The 22,793-nt window shown below is 38.8% G+C and overlaps 1 protein-coding gene across 2 annotated transcripts in view; it reads left to right on the top strand.

Moving 5' to 3' along the window:
• LOC117921160 (probable polyribonucleotide nucleotidyltransferase 1, chloroplastic) overlaps positions 1-22,793 on the top strand; it is an 88,718-nt gene that overhangs the window by 21,751 nt on the left and 44,174 nt on the right. For both annotated transcript variants that reach the window (XM_034838968.1, XM_034838967.1), the window contains exons 5-9: positions 1,093-1,176; positions 11,052-11,116; positions 11,220-11,376; positions 13,501-13,557; positions 20,192-20,305. In XM_034838968.1, the coding sequence (XP_034694859.1) occupies positions 1,093-1,176; positions 11,052-11,116; positions 11,220-11,376; positions 13,501-13,557; positions 20,192-20,305 (477 nt within the window). The remainder of the gene's footprint in view (positions 1-1,092; positions 1,177-11,051; positions 11,117-11,219; positions 11,377-13,500; positions 13,558-20,191; positions 20,306-22,793) is intronic.

Genomic DNA, 22,793 nt, shown 5'->3' with positions numbered 1-22,793 from the left:
TTCTCGAAGTTCACATGTCGCTAACTAAGAAGTGGATAGCCAAGCAAAGGGCTGAACATGTAGTACTCTGTGGGGGACTTTTTTGGTTTTCTTTATCAGATATGCAGTTTGTTTTGCTTTCTTTTCCAGGTATACAAGTACTTTTTCCTTTTTAATCACTTCTCTTTTCTAGATCTTCTGAATATTTCTCATCCTTCATTGTATTCTTTGTACTTACCAAGTTCAATGTAATGATTTATCTTGTTTCTAATTAAGAAAAGAAAAAGAAAAAGTAAAATGAAAAGCTTGGTAACTACCACATGAAGGATGAACAGATCCACTCTAAACTATGAAAACCCATACGATAAGTGTAACCACCTCAGCAAAACAATAAGAAGAGGATGAGCTGTTCTTTATTTTCACCACAGCCCTAACATACAGATGCTTCAACATTGCAGTCCACCTATCACCATAATAAAAACACAAAAGACAAATTGTAACAATACATAAATCAGGGACCTAAACTAAAGGTACTAGCATTGCCCTAATCCATGTGACTTTCTAAGAAAGAACTTTATGAAATTGAAGACGAGAGCTGAAGAAAGTAAGTTGAAGTTTAAAACACAGACAGAAGCTGCTTGTCGTTGTGTAATTATTTGTATAGATATACAATATTTTGAATAACTGGGCATTAATTTAATATGATTTTTTTCTTTTGGATAAATGGGCTTATGTGCAGTTACAAATATGGTTATAATCTTTCACTACCTACAATCCATTTTTGACACACTCTCTTTCACAGATTTCTGCTCTGCAGATGTTGGGTTGGTCTTCTTAATTTAGTTGTTCTTCTATTGAGATTCATGTGATGCTAATTATTTTTTTAATGTCTATTATTTTCTTATTCTGTTTTATCCGATAAACTTATCAGCTAGGATAAGTTCACAAAATATCTTTTTAATTTTATTTTACACCTAAAGCAGTTGTCTGACTTGGTTAATTTAGCAAAGAAGTCATCTAGTTCTGTTAATAAATATATGTTGTGCTTTATTCATTTTGACAACTCGATCTTTTTCTTTATGTTTCTGAAATTAGATTCTTTGTTGTGTATAGGTTCTCATTTGTAGATTGATTGACAGGCCTTTGCGCCCAACTATGCTTAAGGGCTTCTACCATGAAACTCAGATACTATCTTGGGTACGGTCCTCATGTACTCCTCTTGAAGTTTTACATTACTCATCTTTCTCTTGTTACTTCTATAAATTGTTTTAGGTCTCTGATGTTTTGGTAGTTCAAAGGGATAAAAGATTTCCAATAACCAGGTGGTCCTCACCAGTTTCCAGGGGAAGCTATTTCCTATGGATCTCATGTCTTTGCTTGTTTTAATTGTTTTAGTTGGGTAATTGCTCAAGAATTTGTTGGAAACATTTGTGGTGGGCAGACGATTGTTTGGCATGTGGAAGGTTTTCAAATACTAACTTCTATTGTGTGGTGTTGCTGCCAACATTAGCTGACACTGAATTGAGCATGTTTGAGCAGGTTCTGTCCCAACCTCCTTCAGATGATTCCCTAAGAACACAGTCAAATCTTACTTATTACTTAAAAATATAAAAATAACAGGAGAAAACAAGACAAAAGAAGGACTAATGTGGTGGGGGGATCAACCTTTGGGTTCTCCGTTCCTAAGTCTATTCAAAATTGTCACAATTAAAAACCTTCCCATCTCATCATTTCGTGGGTCTTCTTATCCTTTCTCTTGGAATTTTTTTTTTTTGATAAGCAAGCACAAAATATATTGATAAGAGGCCAAAAAGCCACACGTATACAGGGAGTAGACAATCTAGCTAAGCCTCACAACCAAAAAGAAAACAAAAAAAACCCCACCAGCCCTTATGTGGAGGCTATCCACTCCAAGGAGCCTATAAGAGACAGCGACCTCTCTCCACTATACATTCTCACCCAACACCATAAATTACAGACAAAAGAATTTTTTAATTTCTGAATATCTATCACCCCCCCCCCCCCTTTTAAAAGCAAACCTATTTCTTTCCTTCCAAAGGGTCCAAAGGATGTACAACGGTATAGACTTCCATATCTTTTTCCTTTTTTTCCCTACAAAAGAGCCCCTCCAGCTTAATAAGACCTCCTTTACAGTTTCTAGAAAGACCCACTGAACACCAACCAAAGCTCCTATCATATCCCATAGGACTTTTGCCACTATACAATGTATGAGGATGTGATTTACAGTTTCCTCTTCGCAGCCACACAAGAAGCATCGATTAGGGAGATGCCACCCTCTTTTCTGAAGCCTATCTAGCGTAAGCACCTTGCCCCAAGTAGCTTCCCATGCAAAAAACAGAATTTTTGTTGGAACTTTATCCACCCAAATGTTGTTCTTCGGAAAATTGTTAGCCACGGTATTTACCACCAAGTTGTAGGCTTCTTTTACTTTAAACTGTCCGTTTCTTCCCCCTTTCCAAAAAACTGCATCCTCTTCTAAAGTAGGAATGTACCCCCTCAAAGTATGAAGCAAATTACCTACCATATCCAACTCCCAATCATTGAACCCCCTCACAAACCTTAAATCCCAATCTCCTTGGCCCACATTCTGATCCCACATTTCTTCTATTGTGCCATTCCTATGAGCAGCCATCCCATAAAGGTGAGGAAACCTTTGGGACAGCACTGTACAACCGCACCAAAGATCATTCCAAAATCTGATTCTGGTACCATTCCCCATAGTAAAAGTCACGAGACAGTTCGGTCCATATCCGGTGTGGGCGTTAGAGCATTGAGAGGACCTTTCCCTAGTACGAGAGGACCGGGAAGGACGCACCTCTGGTGTACCAGTTATCGTGCCCACGGTAAACGCTGGGTAGCCAAGTGCGGAGCGGATAACTGCTGAAAGCATCTAAGTAGTAAGCCCACCCCAAGATGAGTGCTCTCCTATTCCGACTTCCTCAGAGCCTCCGGTAGCACAGCCGAGACAGCGACGGGTTCTCTGCCCCTGCGGGGATGGAGCGACAGAAGTTTTGAGAATTCAAGAGAAGGTCACGGCGAGACGAGCCGTTTATCATAATATATTTTCCCAACACCAATCTTTTTCCTTCATAATTTCCTTCCAAACCCCTACTCCAAACGTCCCATTAGCCTTTTTGGTCATCCAACCAAATCCCTCTTGCCCATATTTCGCCAAAAGCACTTGTTTCCACAGATTTTCCTTTTCACAAGCAAACCTCCAAATCCATTTTCCCAACAAAGCTTTGTTTAACGGGACTAGCTTCCTGAAGCCAAGTCCCCCATTTTCCTTCTCCGTACACACAACATCCCAATTAACAAGGTGCACTTTCCTTTCCAAGTTTCCTCCTCCCCAAAGAAAATCCCTTTGCAATTTTTCTAGCCTTCACGCAACCGACTTGGGCATACGGAAGAGAGACATTTGATACAATGGCATACTAGCCATCGTGCTCTTTATGAGAATAAGTCTCCCACCTTTGGAAATATATTGACGTTTCCAATGCGCAAGTCTTCTCCTCATCTTCTCTTCCACCCCATCCCACACGGCGGTACTCTTGTTAGGAGCCCCCAAAGGCAGCCCCAAATACACAGAAGGCATAGAGCCCACCTTGCAGCCCAATTCCGCTGCCATCTCCTCCATCTCTTCCACCTCGCCAACTGGGATTATTTCACTTTTATCCAAATTGATCCTTAACCCTGAAGCGGCTTCAAACCAAAACAGAATCCAACTCAGATAAGTTAGATACTCCTTCCTGGCTTCACAAAAAACTATAGTATCATCCGCAAATAGCAGATGAGATACATGCACCGGCTGCCTTCCTCCTCCTCGGATCCTACACCCTGACAAAAATCCCCCTTCAACCGCCCTCCTAATAAGATTGCTCAACACCTCATTCCCATCACAAAGAGGTAAGGGGAAAGGGGATCTCCTTGCCTCAACCCCTTAGAACTTGGAAAGAAACCGGCCGACACTCCATTCACCAACACCGAAAACTTGGCTGTGGAGATACAACTCCACATCCAACCCAACCACTTTGATCCGAACCCCATCTTTCTCATGACTTTCATCAAAAACTGCCAATTTAAACTATCGTAGGCTTTCTCTATGTTCAGCTTACAGATGAGACCTCTCTCTTCCCTTTTTTGCCATGCATCAATTACTTCATTTGCAATTAAAGAGGCATCAAGGATCTGCCTACCCATTACAAAAGCATTCTGATAAGTGGATACTACTCTCCCTATCACTTTTTTGAGTCTATTGGCTAATACCTTGGCCAATAGTTTGTACAGCCCCCCCCCCCAAGAGACTAATTGGCCTGAATTCCCCAAGATCCTCTGCCCCCCCCCTCTTGGGTATCAATACCAGAAACGTATTGTTAATGCTCTTGATGAAGGCACTTTGCTCATAGAACTCTTTAGACAACTCCAAAACCTCCTCTTTAACTAGAACCCAACATCTTTGCCAAAATGCCATAGTAAAGCCATCTGGTCCTGGGGCTTTGTCCCCATTCATCTCCATCAGGGCACTATGGATTTCCTCCTCAGAAAAAAGGTGCTCCAAGTTCTCTGCCTTTTGCTGATTTAGTTGCTCTAACTGCAGCATTTCTATATCTGCCTTCCAATCTGAATTTTCCGTATGTAAGTGTTGAAAAGCATTAACAACCCCTTCTCTCACATCCTTCTCCTCAGTCAGCCACACCCCATTTATATTAATTCTGTCCATATGATTGAATCTACGATGGGCAGCCGCCATGCAATGGAAGTAGCCTGTATTTTTGTCCCCTTCCCTTAACCATAATTCTCTGGAATGCTGCCTCCAGTGAGTTTCCTCCAAAGAAGCCCACTTAGCATAACTTTCCTTTGCTTCCTTTTTTGATACTGTTTCCTCCTCTGATAATCTTCTCTCATTTTCCACCATGTCCCAGTGGTCCACTAGTTGAAGGGCAACAACTTTATTGTCTTCCAATCTCCCAAACACTTCCCTATTCCACACTTTAAGCTTTTGTTTCACCGCTTTCACTTTTGTAGCCAACCTATAGCTAGCACTGCCTCTCACCTCTATCCCCTGCCACCAGCTATGGATTAGCTCTTGAAACCCTTGAACTTTAAGCCACATGTTTTCGAATCTGAACGGGGAAGGACCTCTTCTCACAGCACCACCCTCCAGCACCACAGGAAAGTGGTCCGATACAGGCCTAAACAGCCTTTTTTGAATCACACTACTGAATTGATCTAGCCAACTAGAAGTAACCAAAAATCTATCCAACCTGGCCCAATACTGATTATTTGGCCCCCCACTCCACGTAAAATCTCCTCCTTGCAGCGGGAGATCAATTAGGCCTAACTCATCTATAACCTGAGCAAATTTCCTCATTGCTGCAGAAATTCTCCCTTGCCTATTCCTTTCATTTTGAGAAAGGATAACGTTAAAATCCCCCCCTACACACCAGGGTTCTTCCCATAATCCTCTGATTGCCCCAATCTCATCCCACATACAATCCCTCTCATTTTTAGTGAACGGGCCATACACCCCCGTGAACACCCAAACAACTCCATCTTCCACCTTCCTAAACCGACATGAGATAGAGAATTGACCCTCCTCCCACTCCAACAACTCCAACAACCTTTTATCCCAACAGATCAGAATGCCTCCTGCCTATCTAGAAGCATCCAAAGCCCTCCAATCTAAGAATCTTCCCACTCCTATGCTTCTTACCACCCACTCAGACATCAATTGAATTTTTGTTTCCTGAATACAGAGTAAATCTACTTTCTGGCTTCTCACAACGGCTTTCATTAATTTCCTTTTAGAGCTATCATTTGCTCTCCTCACATTCCAACACAAAATTTTAAGCTTCATTAACTTCTACGAGTTGGCACCCTCTGTCCTGTAAAGGACTTCTCTGCTTGCTTCCTCCCTCATAGTTGATTGAGCATTCAAGCCTTTTCAGTTCCCTTTCAAATTTTGTCTTCTCTAACGCACCTCTACTGTATATCTTTTCTCTTCTTTTTCTGATTTTTGCCAGGAAATTCAAAATTTCCTTCTCCAACCCTTCTGTCGAGAAGCCCAAAAACTGGCTAAATTTGGTTAGATTGCAATCCTCCCATCCATTCTCCCTTTCCTCTTTGACTTCTTGAGTCACTGCCAACTTTGACCCTCTCTCCCACTCCTTGTCGTTATTATTAACAATGTTGACTTCGACCAAATCCCAGCACCCACCACCATTCTCGACAGATTTAATCATGCTCAGCGGGGTGTCGTTTTGGATCTCCTCACAAGCAACCCCAGAATGATCGTAATACTCCCCCTCTGGAGTCCGATCAAAAGGAAGAGAAGAGGAAGAAGAGTACCCCGAGGCCCTAACCCCCCTTTGAATCAGAACAGACCCATACCTTGATTCCTCTTCGATTAAAGCCCGATCAGTCACTGAATGAGATGGTGCCATTTGCTGCTTCCATACGTCTTCCTTCTCCCTTATTTTGAAGAATTCAACTTCACTATTTCTTCCTTCACTGTAATTAGCCTGCGCCCAGAGAGAACCCCTCTCTAACTTACCTTTTCTGCTCTCAGGCTGGGACGGGCCTACATATTCCCCCGCCAGTCCATTACTCCCAGACAATTCTGGGCTCGCACCAACATCAGCCCACCAAACTGGCTTAGAATAGGACGACCCAATCCCAGGCCCAACCTCCTCAATCACCGCCCCTTTTAGTTTTAACCCTTTTAATGGGCTCGATGTCATTTTATCCCCCCATTGGGCCTTAGGAGATAGCGGATCCTCTCCAGGCCCGGCCCCAACGATCGCCACCCCATGCAGTTCTGTAGATGGGTTGGACCCTGGGAAATCCGTCCTACCCGCAGACGGGCCTGACTGGAGAAGCCCATCCACCTGATCCAGATCCACAAGAACCCGGGCCCCAGACCCTGCTCTGGCCCGCTTACCAGTCCCATCCCCACCCGCCCCTCTGACCTGCCCATCAATCCCATCAGCAGACAGCAACAGCGCCTCGGGCCTTGTGCTTTCCAACTCTCCAACGCGCGGGGTAGCGCGTGCCGCAGCGTCACCCCTGACCTCCTCTCTGTAGTTTCCTTTCGAACGGCTGCCAGTTGTCACCTTCCTCATCTCCGGCCTCACTTCCCACTAGAGAGATAGAGAATAACAAACCTCCTCCACCACTATGTCTAGCCTGCTCGGCAAACCTCCATTCTTTGTCTTGACTAGGATGCAAGCCCATTCCAGGTCCACCATCTTCTCCGTCTGGGGATCCATGGCTTCAAAACCTCCACACTCGTCCCCCACTTTCCGCAAGATGGACGACACCCACAATGAAACAGGAAGCCCTAGAATCTTTACCCATACTTCCTTCCTACTCCCACCTTCATCTTCACAACCACACCTAGGGCTCCATCGTTCCAGCCCCAGCTGGACACCTCCCACCCGCCTGTTTCCAGAGGAAAGAACACGATCGGCTTCACCCACATACTGAAACTCCAAAAGGATCCTGCCCTTTTCCAACCTTGCCAACCCTAGCTTACCCTGCAACCCCCAGGACCTCGGCATTAACCATCCTAATCTCTCCATATCCATTCCGTTCCATTTGCTGAACTAGAATTCCAGTTGCCTATAAGGCAATGCTACAGTTTGCGCAGGTTACCACTGATTTCCTCTTCTCTCACTTCCACTCTTACCACTTCACCTCCCCTGTCATTCGACCCCTTCACCATTTCCATGAATGACTTATCCATTCTTGGTTTCACCATGACCCTTTCCTCCTGCTTATTCTCCTTTTTGCCAGTGCTTCCTACCACCTTCTGTAACATCTCCGCCATGAAGTTCCACCCCCTCTCTCGCCTCTCCCTTTCGGAATAAAAATACTAAACCTCCTCTTCTCCTGGTCGACCACCCCTAATCTAATAAAAAACCCTGCTTTGTTCTCATCCCGCACCAGAGAATAGGTTCTCCCATTTTCCCTCCAACCCCTTTCCCATTTTCCCTTATCCTCTGCCTTAATACACTGGTTCAGGCTATCCAGGAGGACTTCTACACTCAACGGCCCCAAACGGACCCAAGATGAAACCCCTCCCTTGCTCTCCACAATAATGATTTGGGTTTTGCCCTGTTTCTCCTCCACCCTGATCTCGAAAATCTTTGACTCCACCCCAAAGCTCCCCTCTTTCCTTCTTCTCCTACTTCGCTTTTCTTCTCGAAAATCTCCCTCCTCGCCTCACTCTCTCGCTCCATACGATCAGACTGTCAGACACTTGGAATTTTAACTTCCGTTATAATCTCTCTGAGTTTGAGATAGAGGATCTAGAAAGATTAATGTCCTTTCTTACTCGCTTGCATTTATCTCCATCTGTTCCAGATGCGAGAACATGGTCTTTATCTTCTTCAGGTTTATTTACAGTAAAGTCTTTCTTTGTAGCCTTGTCCAGTCTTTTTGACCAGTTCCTTTCGTCCCTACTAATTTTGCTTGGAAATCTTAAGTCCCTCTTAGGATCAAGTCCTTTGCGTGGTTAGTGGCACACAAGAAGGTAAACACCAATGACATGCTACAACTGAAGAGATCCTACAAAGCCCTTAGTCTTGATGTTTGTATGTTGTGTATGGAGCATGAAGAATCGGTAGATTATCTTCTTTTACATTGCTCTTTGATTGTGGGGTTGTGACACAAATTATTTGGATTGACTAAGTTGGATTGGGTTCCTTCTAAGAGTATTTGTGACATGATGACCATTGCATATAAGGATTGAGAAGCTCCAGTAGAGGATTGGTATTGTGGAGAAATGCTTGTTTTACTTTGATTTGCGTTGTGTGGCGGGAAAGAAATGCCAGAATTTTTGGGGATACGATCAGGACTTAAAAGGTTCTTTGGAATACAATTTATTTCCTTGTTTCCTTTTGGGTCTCTTGCACCACAAATTTTAAGGGCATTTCCCTTAATTTGATTCAACTTGATTGAATGTTGATGTGTAGGTTCAATGGTGTGGGCTAGCAAGGAGAGGTTGTTTTGTGTCTTTCCATATGATGCATAGGTTTATTTAGTATTTTGGAGGTCCCATTTGTTAAGTTCTTTGTTTTGGGAGGATTTCTCATTCTTTGTTTATACCTTTCAATCCTTATTTAATATATTACATTGTTGTTTCTCATCAAAAAAAAGAAAAAAAAGAAAAAAAAGAAAAAAAAAACTTGAGAAATAACTTTCTAAGGTCATTTGTGTCACATCTAACTATAATGTTGACATTCAAACCATTAGAGTGTGACCTATAAATGCTTAAGATAACCCTATGCCATAAAGCATTGATGTCCCCGGTGTTTTAAAAGGCTATTTAGGCTTATGGCTTGAGGCTCACCTCATGGCGAGATTATGTAAATTAGTCTTCAGGCTATAGCCTCAATATAAGGTAATCAAGGCTTAAGCATCACCCAATTGAGGCTTATGCCATCTTGGATGGTCAACCTTGGAAAGGTTTCCTAGATTCTCTCAATCCTAGAAGGGACCTTGGTCAAGATTTGAAAAGTGGATAAAAAGTATGTGGGATTATGAGCTAATGAGACCGTACCAATGTGATTCTTACATCTAAGGGAAGCTAGACTTTCTTCCATCTGTTTTCCTAAATGTTCTTTTGAGAAAATGTTCTTCTTGAAATCCTTTCCAAAATGGATCTAATAAATTGAAAAATACCGGATTCAGTTCCAAAGGGGGTCCTAGATGAGAGAGAGTCAACTTGAACTCCTGTAGCCTGAAAGAGAGGCTACCCTATGAAGATGATCAATATTCACATTAATACCAAACAAGGGTGCTTTCTATCTAGGTGTGCATTAAGGTTTGACACCCTCTAGGTGTGCATTAAGGTTTGACACCCTACTGAAAACTAAAAGAATGAGTTCAAGGTTACTGTTTTCCTCTCTTGGTTCTAGAGAAAAAAATGTTGTTATTTACAAACTAGAAATAAGACACTTGGATGCAGCTTTGTCCTACCAAGAATCCCTTGGAGGTACCTCTCTGTTCTTCTCTTGGCATTTTTCTACTCAATACATCTGCCACATTTATACATAGAAAGGGAGAAAATATATCCTCTTACCTGAGCCCTTGAGACACCTTGGACCAACATTTCTCTCAACCATTTACTATCAGCCCAAAACTAACTAAAAACAAGCAACCTGAATCCATAACCTCCATTTGGATCTAAACCCTTTTCTGGGCAAATCATGATCCAGCGAACCCCAATTAACATGGTCATATCATATGCTTTTTCAAAATCAATTTTAAGCAGCACTAGCTTATCTCTTGAGTTTAGTTTTTCATCCACCAGCTCATTAATGATTAACAATGCATCGGAGACCTGTATTCCCTTATCAAAAGCTCTTTGTGAAGATTAAAGAGTTCATGTAGTTCCAGCTGAAATTGTTTGAAGCTTGGAGAGATCTTACAGAGCTTGGTCACCGAAGTAATTTGCTTAAATCTGAATTAGTTGTAATGTTTGCTTTCTTGGTAACAAGGGCAATAATGGGAACAGTAGTGCTTGTAACTATGATCCCATTGTTTTAGAAACTGCCAAAAAAATAAAAAATCCTATTTCATAGGCAAATATTCTTGCTAAAAAGTTACAGAGAAACCGTATGAGACGTGTTTTTTCTTATCCATTTGAGATACAGCCTATTTGTTCCTCGGACATATTCAAATCATTGATTCTCAAGGACTAGCCACTTGGCATTTTATGGGGATAAATGAAAAGCTTAAGGACTCCTCAAACATACATTTTCTTTTAATCAGAGTGAAAAATATGATCTTGGTTCTCTAACACTGTCCAATCCTCTGTGACCATGGACTTAATCAACTTTTTCTTACTGACTATGAATTTGTACTATCATTTTCCACATTGTGTGCTCTGGTGCTGTTAAATGAACCTGTTCATAAATATTTGCATTCTTTTTCTTTAAAATGCTTGCTCCAAGTCTTTTTTTGTTTCTTAATAAGCGATGTGTCATTCTGTTACTGGTTTTTATCTCATCTTGCTAAAAATTTCTGCCTTCACCTTATTTTTACAGGTTTTGAGCTATGATGGACTGCACTCCCCTGATTCTTTAGCAGTTACAGCAGCTGGAATAGCAGTGTAAGTCTGACAATTTCTTCCATCATAGTTCTGTGAAGCAATTAGGGCTCATGGTTATACTATTTGAGATATCTGTTCTCATTCATAATTATAAATACCACAGAGCTCTTTCAGAATTGCCAATATCAAAAGCAGTTGCCGGAGTTCGAGTTGGTATGGTCGGGAATAAGTTTATCATTAACCCAACAACCAAGGAGATGGAGGACTCAGAGTTAGATTTGTTGGTCGCAGGGACAGATAGTGCAATATTGATGATAGAGGTCAACTCTTCATCCTTTGTTTACCAATTGTCGATCTATCTCTCTATCTGTGGATGTATGTATAAGCATGTACCTGCATGTTCACACTCATTTTGTCACACAAAGAATATAATAGTTGCTTGGTTAAATACTTAAATGATTATGTGTATCTCATCATTTGAAGTTTTTGTTCTATCTTCTAGTGGTTTTTTGAGAGTAATACCAGTTTTAACTTTCCTTTGTCATACTGTTTCATAATTGTAATGGTATGTGGGATGTGAAGCAGATGCAACAGCAGACTGTTGGAACAACATAGTTCCTCTTGCCTTTTCTAGTTTAAATGTGTAACCATGATGGAATTTGGAGTTTTGTCTTTCTAAAATTGCTCCTGTTTCTTTGTGGGCCATATAGTTGATGTTCATGACATTGATTTTGAATTTTCTGCTCCTTTAGAAGACCATGTACAACTTTTAAGGCTAGCTGCTTAATTTCTGCATGTGTTTTCCCTTTAGACAGGAGTTTCCTTTAGATGGTTGAAAAATTCTGGAAGCTTCTAGAGGAATCAAGAGTTCTCTTGGTTTCTCTGGAGTTGAGTGAAGTTCCAGTTTCCAGGCAATCTTAATATAAGTTGTCTCCTTTAGGGTAATCTCTCTAGTGCCAGTACCCTTTCCCGTCGGAGCATAGACGAGCAAGCAGAGCCCAGGAAGACTGCTGGCCTGAGAGAAGGCGGCCTCTCTCAGGAAACGTTCTACGCAGAGTGAATCGGTCCCTAAGGAACCCCCGAGGTCTCTAGAATGGTGTAGAGAATTCTAAAGTATTCCTTGTATATTGTAAATACATATTTTAAGTTAGAAATTGTTGGAAGGTTATGACTTATCAAAAAATAATTGTTGGATGGTTATGGAAATTTCCAAAAACCTCATAGGTTCTAGATGATTTTTTGGGTGCTTATAAATAGGTGATGGTCTCATCTGGTCAAGACACCAAGTTTTGAGTCAATTAAGCACTTGTAAGTTGTAAAGATCTAGTGTAATACAAAGCTTCCATTCCAAAATTTCTAAGTCTTCCTTTCCTTGGTTTGCTTTGAAACTTCCTTTACTTGGTTTGTTTAGCATAACTAGCTTGCTTCTGGGCAAGACTGACTTAGCATCCCCAAGTGAGTTGAGGTTGCCTAAGTGCTGCACGGATTTGCTTAGGAAAACCAAGTCCATGACAAGACAGACAAGATTCTCTAGAATTGGAGGTAGACAAGCAGGGGAATGCAGTCAGATCGCTTTTCAAGGCTTTGCCAAATGTGGAAGAGATCTGTTTCACAGTTAAAGGGATATGAGAAGATCCAACTTCCCTAAAAGCAACCTTCTTGTTATGTACAGGAATATGGAAAGCCTCCCCATCATTGATTAGTTAATGAGAAAGAGAAGACTTCTCATAAATTGTTCTATCGGAGAGAGATGTGACGCCTATCATTCATCTATTCATCTACTACCTAATAGCCAAGGATCTCTGGTTGATGATATTTTTGCTTTTTGGTTACATGGGTTCCCTTGGGAACAATGAAGGAGGTGTTCTCAAGCTGACAAGGCAAGTTCACTAGAGGAAATAGGAGGAAAATATGGAAGACAGCTCCTTTGTTCGGAATGGACCATATGGATTGAGCAGATGAAGCAATCTTTTGAAAGGGTTCAATTCCCAGAAAGGAAGCTGAAAGATTTTATCAAACATGTAGTCTGTGTAAGACGAGAAACATATATTTGCACATATCTTTTGTTGTTTTCCCTTTCTGATTTTGGGTGTAACTTGCATCCTTCCTCTGATCTGTAGTTATACTTTTTTTTTTTTGGAGTTCTTAATATAGTTTGCATGCCTGTTTACACGAGATATTAGATACTTTTTGCTGTTATGTACATTTTGGAGTTTCTAAATATATTTTCCATGCTTGCTATACAAAAAACTATGAGATACTTTGTGACATTATATGATATAACACAGAAAAAGCTGAAATGCATGTATAATTTCATTAATGTAGTTACACCCAGCCCCAAACCATACTAGTGTCTCTTAGTGAATGGGACTTTAACAAACACTACTTAGTTCTTTATTTGTACTGTTGGAAGCTACTTTGTTTTTAACACAGTGTGCTTGCAGGGTTATTGTAATTTTCTCCCGGAAGAAAAGTTATTGCAAGCTGTAGAAGTTGGGCAGGTTGTTCATTTATTTTGAAGTATGTTGATTATTTTTCGGTCACATTCGTGTAAATTTTGATCTTTTTCCATTAGGGAACTTCTGCTACCGTACCTTTTATCTTGTCTGTTAGTCTGTGACTATGTAGAATGATGATTATCTGCTGCTTGAAACATTTGTATTGTTTTTTAAACTTTATATTTTGTGTATATTCCTTAATACTATACCAGTCCTCTTGAGTATTTGGATATTTATTACTCTTCTTATCACAGCCATGTTCGATGTTTTATAGTTTCTTTGCATATTTACTTCTATATGACTAGTTAATGACACTATACTCTTGTCATGTTGTACTTAAGCAGGCTAAGTGCAATAAAAGGTCAAAGTGAATGCGCATGTACCTATTGTGTTGAGAGTATATTAAATTTGTTAGTTGAGGGTGTAATTGTTATTAAATTCTTAATATATTATTTAAAAAGACTTTATGCTTAGACAAAAGTGATGACCTCTTGGGTCTCTTCAAGAAGAAGAGGTGCCTAAAGTACATCTATCACAAGAATCGCAAGAGGAAGATATCCAGTATTTCTTGATAGTTGTGGTCTGTGGAAAAAGTATTGGATAATTGGAGGTACTGTACACGTTTCCTAGACTTCTTGACATTGCATGTGAGTGGATTGACATGCCAGAGATGTTATTTCAAGATGATATCTATATATTTTGGTTCAAATGAATTCTCAATTTTTTAAATACAGCAGTGAGATATGCATGAAATAGGTGCAGTGATCATGGCTAATAATTATTCAGTCAATAGTTTGATAATTTGCTCGCTTTTTCATGAGGAAGTGTTGGAGGAAATGAATACTATCTTGCTATTCATTGTTATCAAATAGTACTGTGGAAGAATGAAATTAGGAAAGTCGTGATTTTGTAATTAGGGAGAAAATTAGGCAATTCTGTAATTAAATTAGGAAAGTTCTAATTTTGGTGCTAGGAAGTTTGTACATATATAAGAGTCTCTATACAGAGTTTACAAACTAAAGATCAAGGAAAAGAATTTATACCTTTTATTCCTTCCATCTCTCTTCTTCTACATGGTATTAGAGCCCTAAGCTCATGAATTTGGGAAGAGAAGAATTTTTTGGCCTTCATTGCTAAGTTTGAAGATTGGAGTCGACCTTCATTGTTGACCTTAAGAGTTTTCCTTTTGTTGGAATCACGCTATTATTGCAAACACAACCCTACATTGATGTAGCAAAAACCTGACCTCGAACTCACCACGAAAGCAACTAGAGACCTTAACAACCATCGTCATTGTCACATTACAAATTGCGGGATAGAGATTGTGCTCTCTGCCTCGCTATCAACCTTGTCTTGGTCTCGCACTATCATCCTCTTAGCCTCCTTGTCGCGCCCTTGTCTCAGCCATCGTCATTGTCACATTACAAATTGCGGGATAGAGATTGTGCTCTCTGCCTCGCTATCAACCTTGTCTCGGTCTCGCACTATCATCCTCTTAGCCTCCTTGTCGCGCCCTTGTCTCAGCCTCACACTGCCACCTCTGATTTTCATTTAGGGTTCCACTACGAGCCTCTCCTTTTTTGAGTTTGGTTATTTAAGTTGTATTTAAGCTTGACTATTTAAGTCGTATGGTTATCCAAAAAAAAAAGGGAGAAAGAGAAAAAAAAAAAATCTAAAATATTAGAAACTGCCGCTATCAGCGCTCAATCTAAAGGAGTGATTACCAGCCATAACACAGTATAATTGCAGAATATTCAAGCCTCACATGGGCTTAAGGGAAAGAATTATTTAAAATGGTCACAACTTGTTTGTACCTTTTTGAAGGGAAAAAGGAAATTAAGTCACCTCCTGGGAACTAGACCAAAGGAGAGGAGACCCTCGGTTTGATTCTTGGGATGAGCAAGACTCAATGATTATGGAATAGTTGTGGAACTTAATGATGCCTGAAATTAGTGACACATATAGATTACTAACAATTGCTAAAGACATCTGGGATGCTGTTCACCAGACATACTCGAAGGCATTGGTTGCAACCCAAGTGTATGAAATCAAAGTTAAGACTGGAGCAGTGAAACAAGGAAATAAGACAGTCATGGAGCATGCCAATATGTTGAAAAGCCTATGAGAAGAACTTGATCATTATTAATGCATTGAGAGAAAATGTCTTGAGGATGCAGCAATCTTGAAGAATTATATAAAAAAGGATTGTGTTGATGATTTCTTTTTTGGTCTCAATGCTGAGTTTGACCAAGTTAGAGTTCAAATACTTAGCAAAGAGCTTCTAACTTTGAATGAAACTATCTCTATTATCCAAGTAGAAGAAAGCAAGAGAAGTGTCATGCTTGAACTTCAAAATATGGAGGGCTTGGCTATGGTTGCTAACAAGGGTAGTGATTAGAAGACTAACACTATTGATGACAAAAGGATTGATCAGTCAAGGGCTTCAAACCATGATAATAGGGATAACTTATGGTGCACTTATTGTTAGAAGGCTAGAGATGCACGGGAAAAATGTTGGAAACTTCATGGTAAGGTAACCATATCCAACAAAGAGTGAGGTTACAATGGAGGGTAGCAGAGGGATAATATGGGAAGGCAAACTTGTCTTTTGCTTAGATAGTTGAAGAGAAATCCTAGGAACAAGGCAGATTCAATTAGGAGGAAATAGAAAAACTAAGAGCTTTATTGGGAACTCTTGAGAAACCTTTAGGTACCTGCTTATTGCACTTTCAAGTAAGTTTCCTATTTCCATTGGATTAAAAGTCTTGGATGGAACCTTTGCCAATTCTTGGGTTATAGATTCAAGTGCCACAAATCACATGACTCATTTATCACACTAATTTAATAATTGTAGCCTTTGCCAAAGCAGTAGGAAAATAGCCACAAAAAATGGTTCATTAACCACTGTCATAGGTGTAGGAGATGTTCAAATTAGTCCTACGCTCACACTTAGAAATGTGCTTCATGTTCTAAAGTTGTTTACTAATTTTGTCTCTATACAAAAACTTACACAAGATTTGGATTGCAATATGACCTTTTACCCTACTCATTGTGTATTTTAGGATTAGGTCTTGGGGAAGATGATTGGACTTTCTAAGGAATGAATTGAGCTATGTTACGTTGAGACACCAAACAAGTCATCTATATCTTTTCTTTCTGAGCACAACCTTTTCAATAAAGAAAAAATCTGGCTTCATTATTATAGATTTGGACATCCATTATTTAGAACTCTTAAGATATTGTTTCCTTTTCTATTTAGGAAATTAAATGTTGAGAGCTTCCATTGTGATGTATGTGAACTTGCCAAAAATAAGCGTTCAACCTTCCCCACCAATAATAAAAGAAGTTTAGAGCCTTTCATCTAATTTATAGTGATATTTGGGGCTCTTCTTGTATCCCTAATATATATCTGGGGCACATTGATTTGTGTCTTTTCATCGATGATTGTACTATGGTCTCTTGGGATTTTCTTACTTAAACACAAATCTGATGTGAGTTTTGTTTTTCCAAATTTTCATAACATGATAAAAAACCAGTTTTGTGTCACTATCAAGTAGTGGTTTCGGTCTAACAGTGCCATAGATTATTTCAATCAAGTCCTAACTCCATACTTTCAACATGAGAAAATAATTTATGAGTCATCATCTACCAACAACTTATAACAAAATGGAGTTGTTGAGTAGAAAAATGGTCACCTAATATATAACATGAGATTTTTTGTTTCAAAAACATGCGCCTAAATCGTATTGGGAGGAAGCCATCCTAACAACCACACATCTCATAAACCAATTATCTTTCAACGTCTTAGGTTTCAAAAGTCCCATGAAAATACTCTCATCGTTTTATCCTAATATGAGAACCATAAACCATCTCATTCCTAAGGTATTTAGGTGTGTGTCCTTTGTGTATGTTCACAATCCAAATGAGGGAAAATTGGATCCAAAATAGTCAAATATATTTTTGTGGGATATTCTTCAACTCAAAAGGGATATAAGTGTTATCATCCACCATCCAAATTTTTTTTTTTTTGTCTTAGTGGATATTACTTTCAATGAAAGTGAGTCTTATTTTCCCACTCCTTATTTTCAGGGAGTGAATTCCATTGAGGAAGACAAGGATCAAAATTCCTATTTCATTGATTCCTTTCTCATTAACCCTCTTAAAGTCTCTGGTCTAGTGTTTGATTTAGTATCTGTAACTCTTTCTCTGAACTTGAGTCATTGTCCATTAAGCCTACTCCTGAGAATCAAACGATTGGCAAAGTGTACTCAAGGAAGAAAGCTGTAGTGGCCCTTAGACTTGTACAAGTACAAGAATCTTAACCGACTTTTGGAAATGAGGTAATAGTCTCTCATCCTTCCTTACAAACTAAGTCGCAACTTTAGTTTGAAAAACCTATAGATCAAAATCTTCCTATTGCCATTAGGAAGGGAGTGAGGGAATGCACTAAATGTCCTTTGTATCCACTCTCCCATGTTGTGTCATTCGAAAAGTTGTCTCCATCCCATAAGAGTTGTCTTATAGGTTTGAACAGTATTTATATTCCTACCACTTTATTTGAGGCTTTATTTAATGAGAATTGGAGACAAGCCATGAATGTAGTAATAGTGGTCCTGGAGAAAAATAAAACTTGGGAGTTGGTAGGTTTGCTTGTAGGAAAGAGGCTAGTGGGATCTATATTGTTAAGTATAGAGCGGATGGGACATTAGAGAGGTACAAGGTGAGATTGGTGGCTAAATGGTACACTCAGACATATGACATGGATTATCTATGGACATTTGCTTTTGTTAATAAGATGAACATAGTCAAAATTTTGTTATTATTGGTAGCAAATTATAACCGGGATTTACAACAGTTCGATGTTAAAAATGCATTTTGAATGAAGATCTGGAAGGAGAAATTTATATGGAAGTCCCTCCTGGATTTGGCAGTAACTTAGCCACTAAAAAGATGTGTAAATTGAATTCCAATCAAAAAAAAAAAAAAAGATGTGTAAATTGAAGAAAGCTCTATACGAGCTGAAATAGTCTCCAAGGGCATGGTTTAGAAGGTTTGCTAAAGTGATGAAAAACATAGGATACAGACAAAGTTAGGGAGATCAGATGTTGTTGATCAAACATTTAGATTCAGGGGGAGTTACAACTCTTTTGGCATATGTAGATGGCATCATCATCACGAGAAATGATGAAAAGGGAAGATAGACTTTGAGGCAATGCTTGACCAAAGAATTTGATATTAAAGAGTTAGGAAGGTTAAAATACTTCCTAGGAATCGAGATTGCACATTGTAAGCAGAGAATTTTTATTTCTTAGCAGAAATATGTAACGGAGCTTTTCAAAGAAACATGGAAGTTGATGTGTAAACCAATAAGCACACCAATAGATCCTAATCATAAGCTTGTAGAGGCTAAGGACGATGATGCAGTAGATAGAGAGATGTATCAATATTTGGTAGGAAGACTCATCTATCTCTCTCACACAAGACCGGATGTAGCATATGTTGTGAGTGTGTTTAGCCAGTTCATGCACAGTCCAAAAGAGGTTTATCTACAAGCTGCTAACTGAGTGCTACACTACCTTAAGGGGTCTCCAGGAAAGGGCATCTTATTTAAATGAAGCTGGGGACTAGTACTTGAAGCATTCATAGATGCTGATTCTGCTGGAGTTGTGGTTGACAAAAGATGAACCATTGAGTATTGCACCTTTCTTGGTGGGGATTTGGTGACATGGAGAAGTAGGAAACATAGTTTGGTGGCAAGGTCCAGTGCAAAAGCAAAATTTCGTGCAATGACTCAAGGAGTTTGTGAACTACTATGGTTGAAGATTATTTTGGAAGATTTAAAGATTAAATTGAATCGCCTAATGCAACTTTTTCTGCAACAACAAATTTGCAGTCCATATTGCACATAATCTAGTGCAACACGTCTGAATGAAACACATGAAGATAGACAAACATTTTATTAAGGAGAAATTAGATAGTGGATTGATCTGTACTCCTTATATATCTATTGATCGTTAACTTGTAGATATCTTTACAAAAGGTGTAAGTAGTATAAGGTTTCATGCAAGTGTATCCAAACTTGAAATGGAAAACATCTATTCACTAGCTTGAGAGGGAGTGTGAAAGAATGAAATTAGGAAAGTTGTGATTTTGCAATTAAGTAGAAAATTAGGCAATCCTGCAACTGAAGGGATTTGATGTAATTAAGTTAGGAAAGTTCCTAATTTCGGTGCTAGGAATTTTGTATGTATATGAGAGTCTTTGTATGGGCTAAAGATCATGGAAAAGAATTTATACCTTTTATTCCTTCCATGTCCCTCCATCTAACTTTTTTTTTTTTTTTACATTTTCTGTTGTCATCATTTCTGATTTTTCTGTCAGTGCTGGGAGCAAGAATTTAAGTTCTATGGTGATTTGGATGCAAAAGAAATCATCCATATGGCCTTTCAACAAATATGGTTTTGAATGGAAAAAAAAAATCGTAGATAAATTTTACTTTGCTGTATTAGGAATATCCTGTGACTGTACTTGGGTTGGCAAAAGCTAAGTTAAAATTGTTGCTTTTATGTTTATGAGTATTCTGCAACAGTAAACAAATGTACATAGGTGCATAAAATTTTGGCTGTTGAAAAATCAGGATGCAGTACGGGCAATTTGCAATGAAGTGGAGGCTTTGGCTAAGAAATATGGGAAACCAAAAATGCTTGATGCGATAAAGTTACCTCCTCCAGAGCTATATAGGCATGTTGAAGTATGTCTCCACCTTCTATTTTTATTAATCCTTTTATATTTGGATTTATTGAATTAGTATTTGGTTTTGTATTCCTTTTTAGAATTTTATTATTTTGCTTCCATTTTTAATGCAAGGGTGTAGTTTTTATTCATTATCTTCTTCTGAGCATATGGGCATGTTGAAGATGCCTCTATGTTCTCTTTTCGTTGAACAATCCTTTATTTTTGGATTGATTGAATTCGCCTTCACTGTGTAGTCTCTTGAAATTCCATTATTATTATTATTTTGATTGAAAACAAACATTTTATATCATGGATTTAGCAAGTACAAAGCAGGATGAGAAATCCTTCCCCCGAGCATGACTACATAGCTATGGTTAAAAATGGAAAACACTATCTACTCTAGATATTGTTTGAGGTGCACATTAAAAAATGGTTACAAATATGAACTCAAGAACTTTAGAAAATCCCATACAAAAGAATCTATTTTTTAGCTCCTCATTTTGTTAACATATCCACTGCTTGATTAGCTGCCCCAGGACTTCAGCAGAATGAACATCCTAACTCGAGTAATGTATTAAATTTGACAACTTAAGAGTAATGTACAAAATTTGACTTAGCCATGCATCAAACCTCCTTGAGCTTCGCTCCTTATTTTCCCTATATAGGACTGTTGCAGAATCCCGTTCTAGTAGAAGGTTGGATAAACCCTCAACTTTAGCAAGCTTTAATCCTTCCATCACTGCTAAAATATTAGTGTCAATGGCTGGACCCACTTCAACATACTTAGAATTCATTTATTCTGTTCCACTACTTAATGCTAGGGCAATCTATGTTCATTTTAAAAAAAATCTTTATAATGTAGTTGTTAAATCTCACAATTATTGCTGAAGCTGGTACAAGGACCAGCCATATCTGATGCAGTGAATAATTGTTTAAGATTTATGAGAAGGAGAGAGACTATACTTGGTGGTTCAAAAGGAATTTCAAAGGCAGCAGTTGTGGCATGCTGTACTTCAAGTGAAGATCTAGAGTAGATCAATGCCATTTTATAGGTCTGGTAAAGTACTTCAGACAATGAGCTTAGAGTACAGTGAAGTTTATCTATTAGAGTTAATAGGATATTAGATGAGTCTAGAGTCAATGTGGTCAGGTATTTTAATGGTCATATTTTAAAATACATTTTCATAGTCATACTTGGAAAATGAATTTAGTTGTGGTATTAGTAGTTTTAAGGTGTGTAGGAATTAGAAAAGTGAAGGACTTAATAATTTCTTGCTCTTGATTCTCAAAAAGGATGAGTACAATGTATATGGATACAAGGTTGACTAGGCTATAGCTAATTTAGGACTAAATCAAGGAACCTAATTACAGTAGATTTCTAGGACTAAATCCAAATCACTATTAGTATCAAGACTAGGATTAACATTTCTATTACCTGTAATAGTTTCGAAGATTGGAGTATGTGCAGGTATTGTGGATCTTTTTCTCCTAGAATACACATTGAAATTTGGTGCTTCAGGTCTCTTGTGCTCGTTCTCAAGTGACTGAATTTGCAATGTAGGTTTTGAGGAATTTGAGCTCTGATCAAGACTTGGAACTTGGACTCTGTTCAGTTTCAATGGACAGACCTTCAAGTTGATTTTTTAGGACTGGAGTAGGATTAGAAGGAGAATGATCATAAAGATTAGACAAATGATAAGATGTAGCACTTGGTAAAATGTGATCTAAAAAGTGACCAGAATAATGCTCTACAACCTAACCAGAATCAAAATCCTGCTCTAAAACCTGACCAGAATCCCACCATCTATCTTCCACGATCTTGTTACTCTTCCCTCTGAAGATAGGTTTCAGAGAAATAAGGTTTGTTTTCAATAAATGTAACATCCATGGTGATGTATTTCATTTTGATGAGAGGATGGTAGCATTTATATCCCTTTTGTGTGTGACAATACCGTGAAAATGCATTTGAGAGCCTTCGGATAAAGTTTTCTTCTCAAGGGGTTATGAACATGAATAAATGAAACTCTAAAGGAGTATTTATAGGAGATTTGAATGCAAGAACCGGAGGTGACATATGTTGATCAAGTAGGTGGTTGTTAGCATTTATATCCAATTTTTGCAAACAAATTATAGCCATTCAAATCTGAACATAATTTGTCAAATCTTCCAACAAAAAGTCTGGTTTCTAGAAAAGTTGATGTATGTCTATAAAAGGGTTAACATAGGATGTCTAAGGTGGAGAACTTGGGTGAAGAAGTGATCTGGTGTAGCAGCTAGGAGCGAGTGAAGTGCCTCATTTTGCATTGGACCTTTTTTAAAAAAAAAAATGTTTTTTATTACTTTGTCATCTTTGAATTTTTCATTTACAAGAGAAAGGGCTTTTCTTTATTTAAGAGAAGGCAATTTATCCCTTTTTTTGATGAATAAAGAGACAATATATTAATAAAAAGAGGCACTTCAATGAAGCACCCCACCGTATACAGGAAGTATACAAAGAAAAACCT

The sequence above is a fragment of the Vitis riparia genome, chromosome 8 (genome assembly GCF_004353265.1).
Source record: "Vitis riparia cultivar Riparia Gloire de Montpellier isolate 1030 chromosome 8, EGFV_Vit.rip_1.0, whole genome shotgun sequence".
In the NCBI taxonomy this organism is placed as follows: domain Eukaryota; kingdom Viridiplantae; phylum Streptophyta; class Magnoliopsida; order Vitales; family Vitaceae; genus Vitis; species Vitis riparia.
Note: the sequence above shows the minus strand (reverse complement) of the source record. Positions and strands in the feature narration are given on the sequence as shown.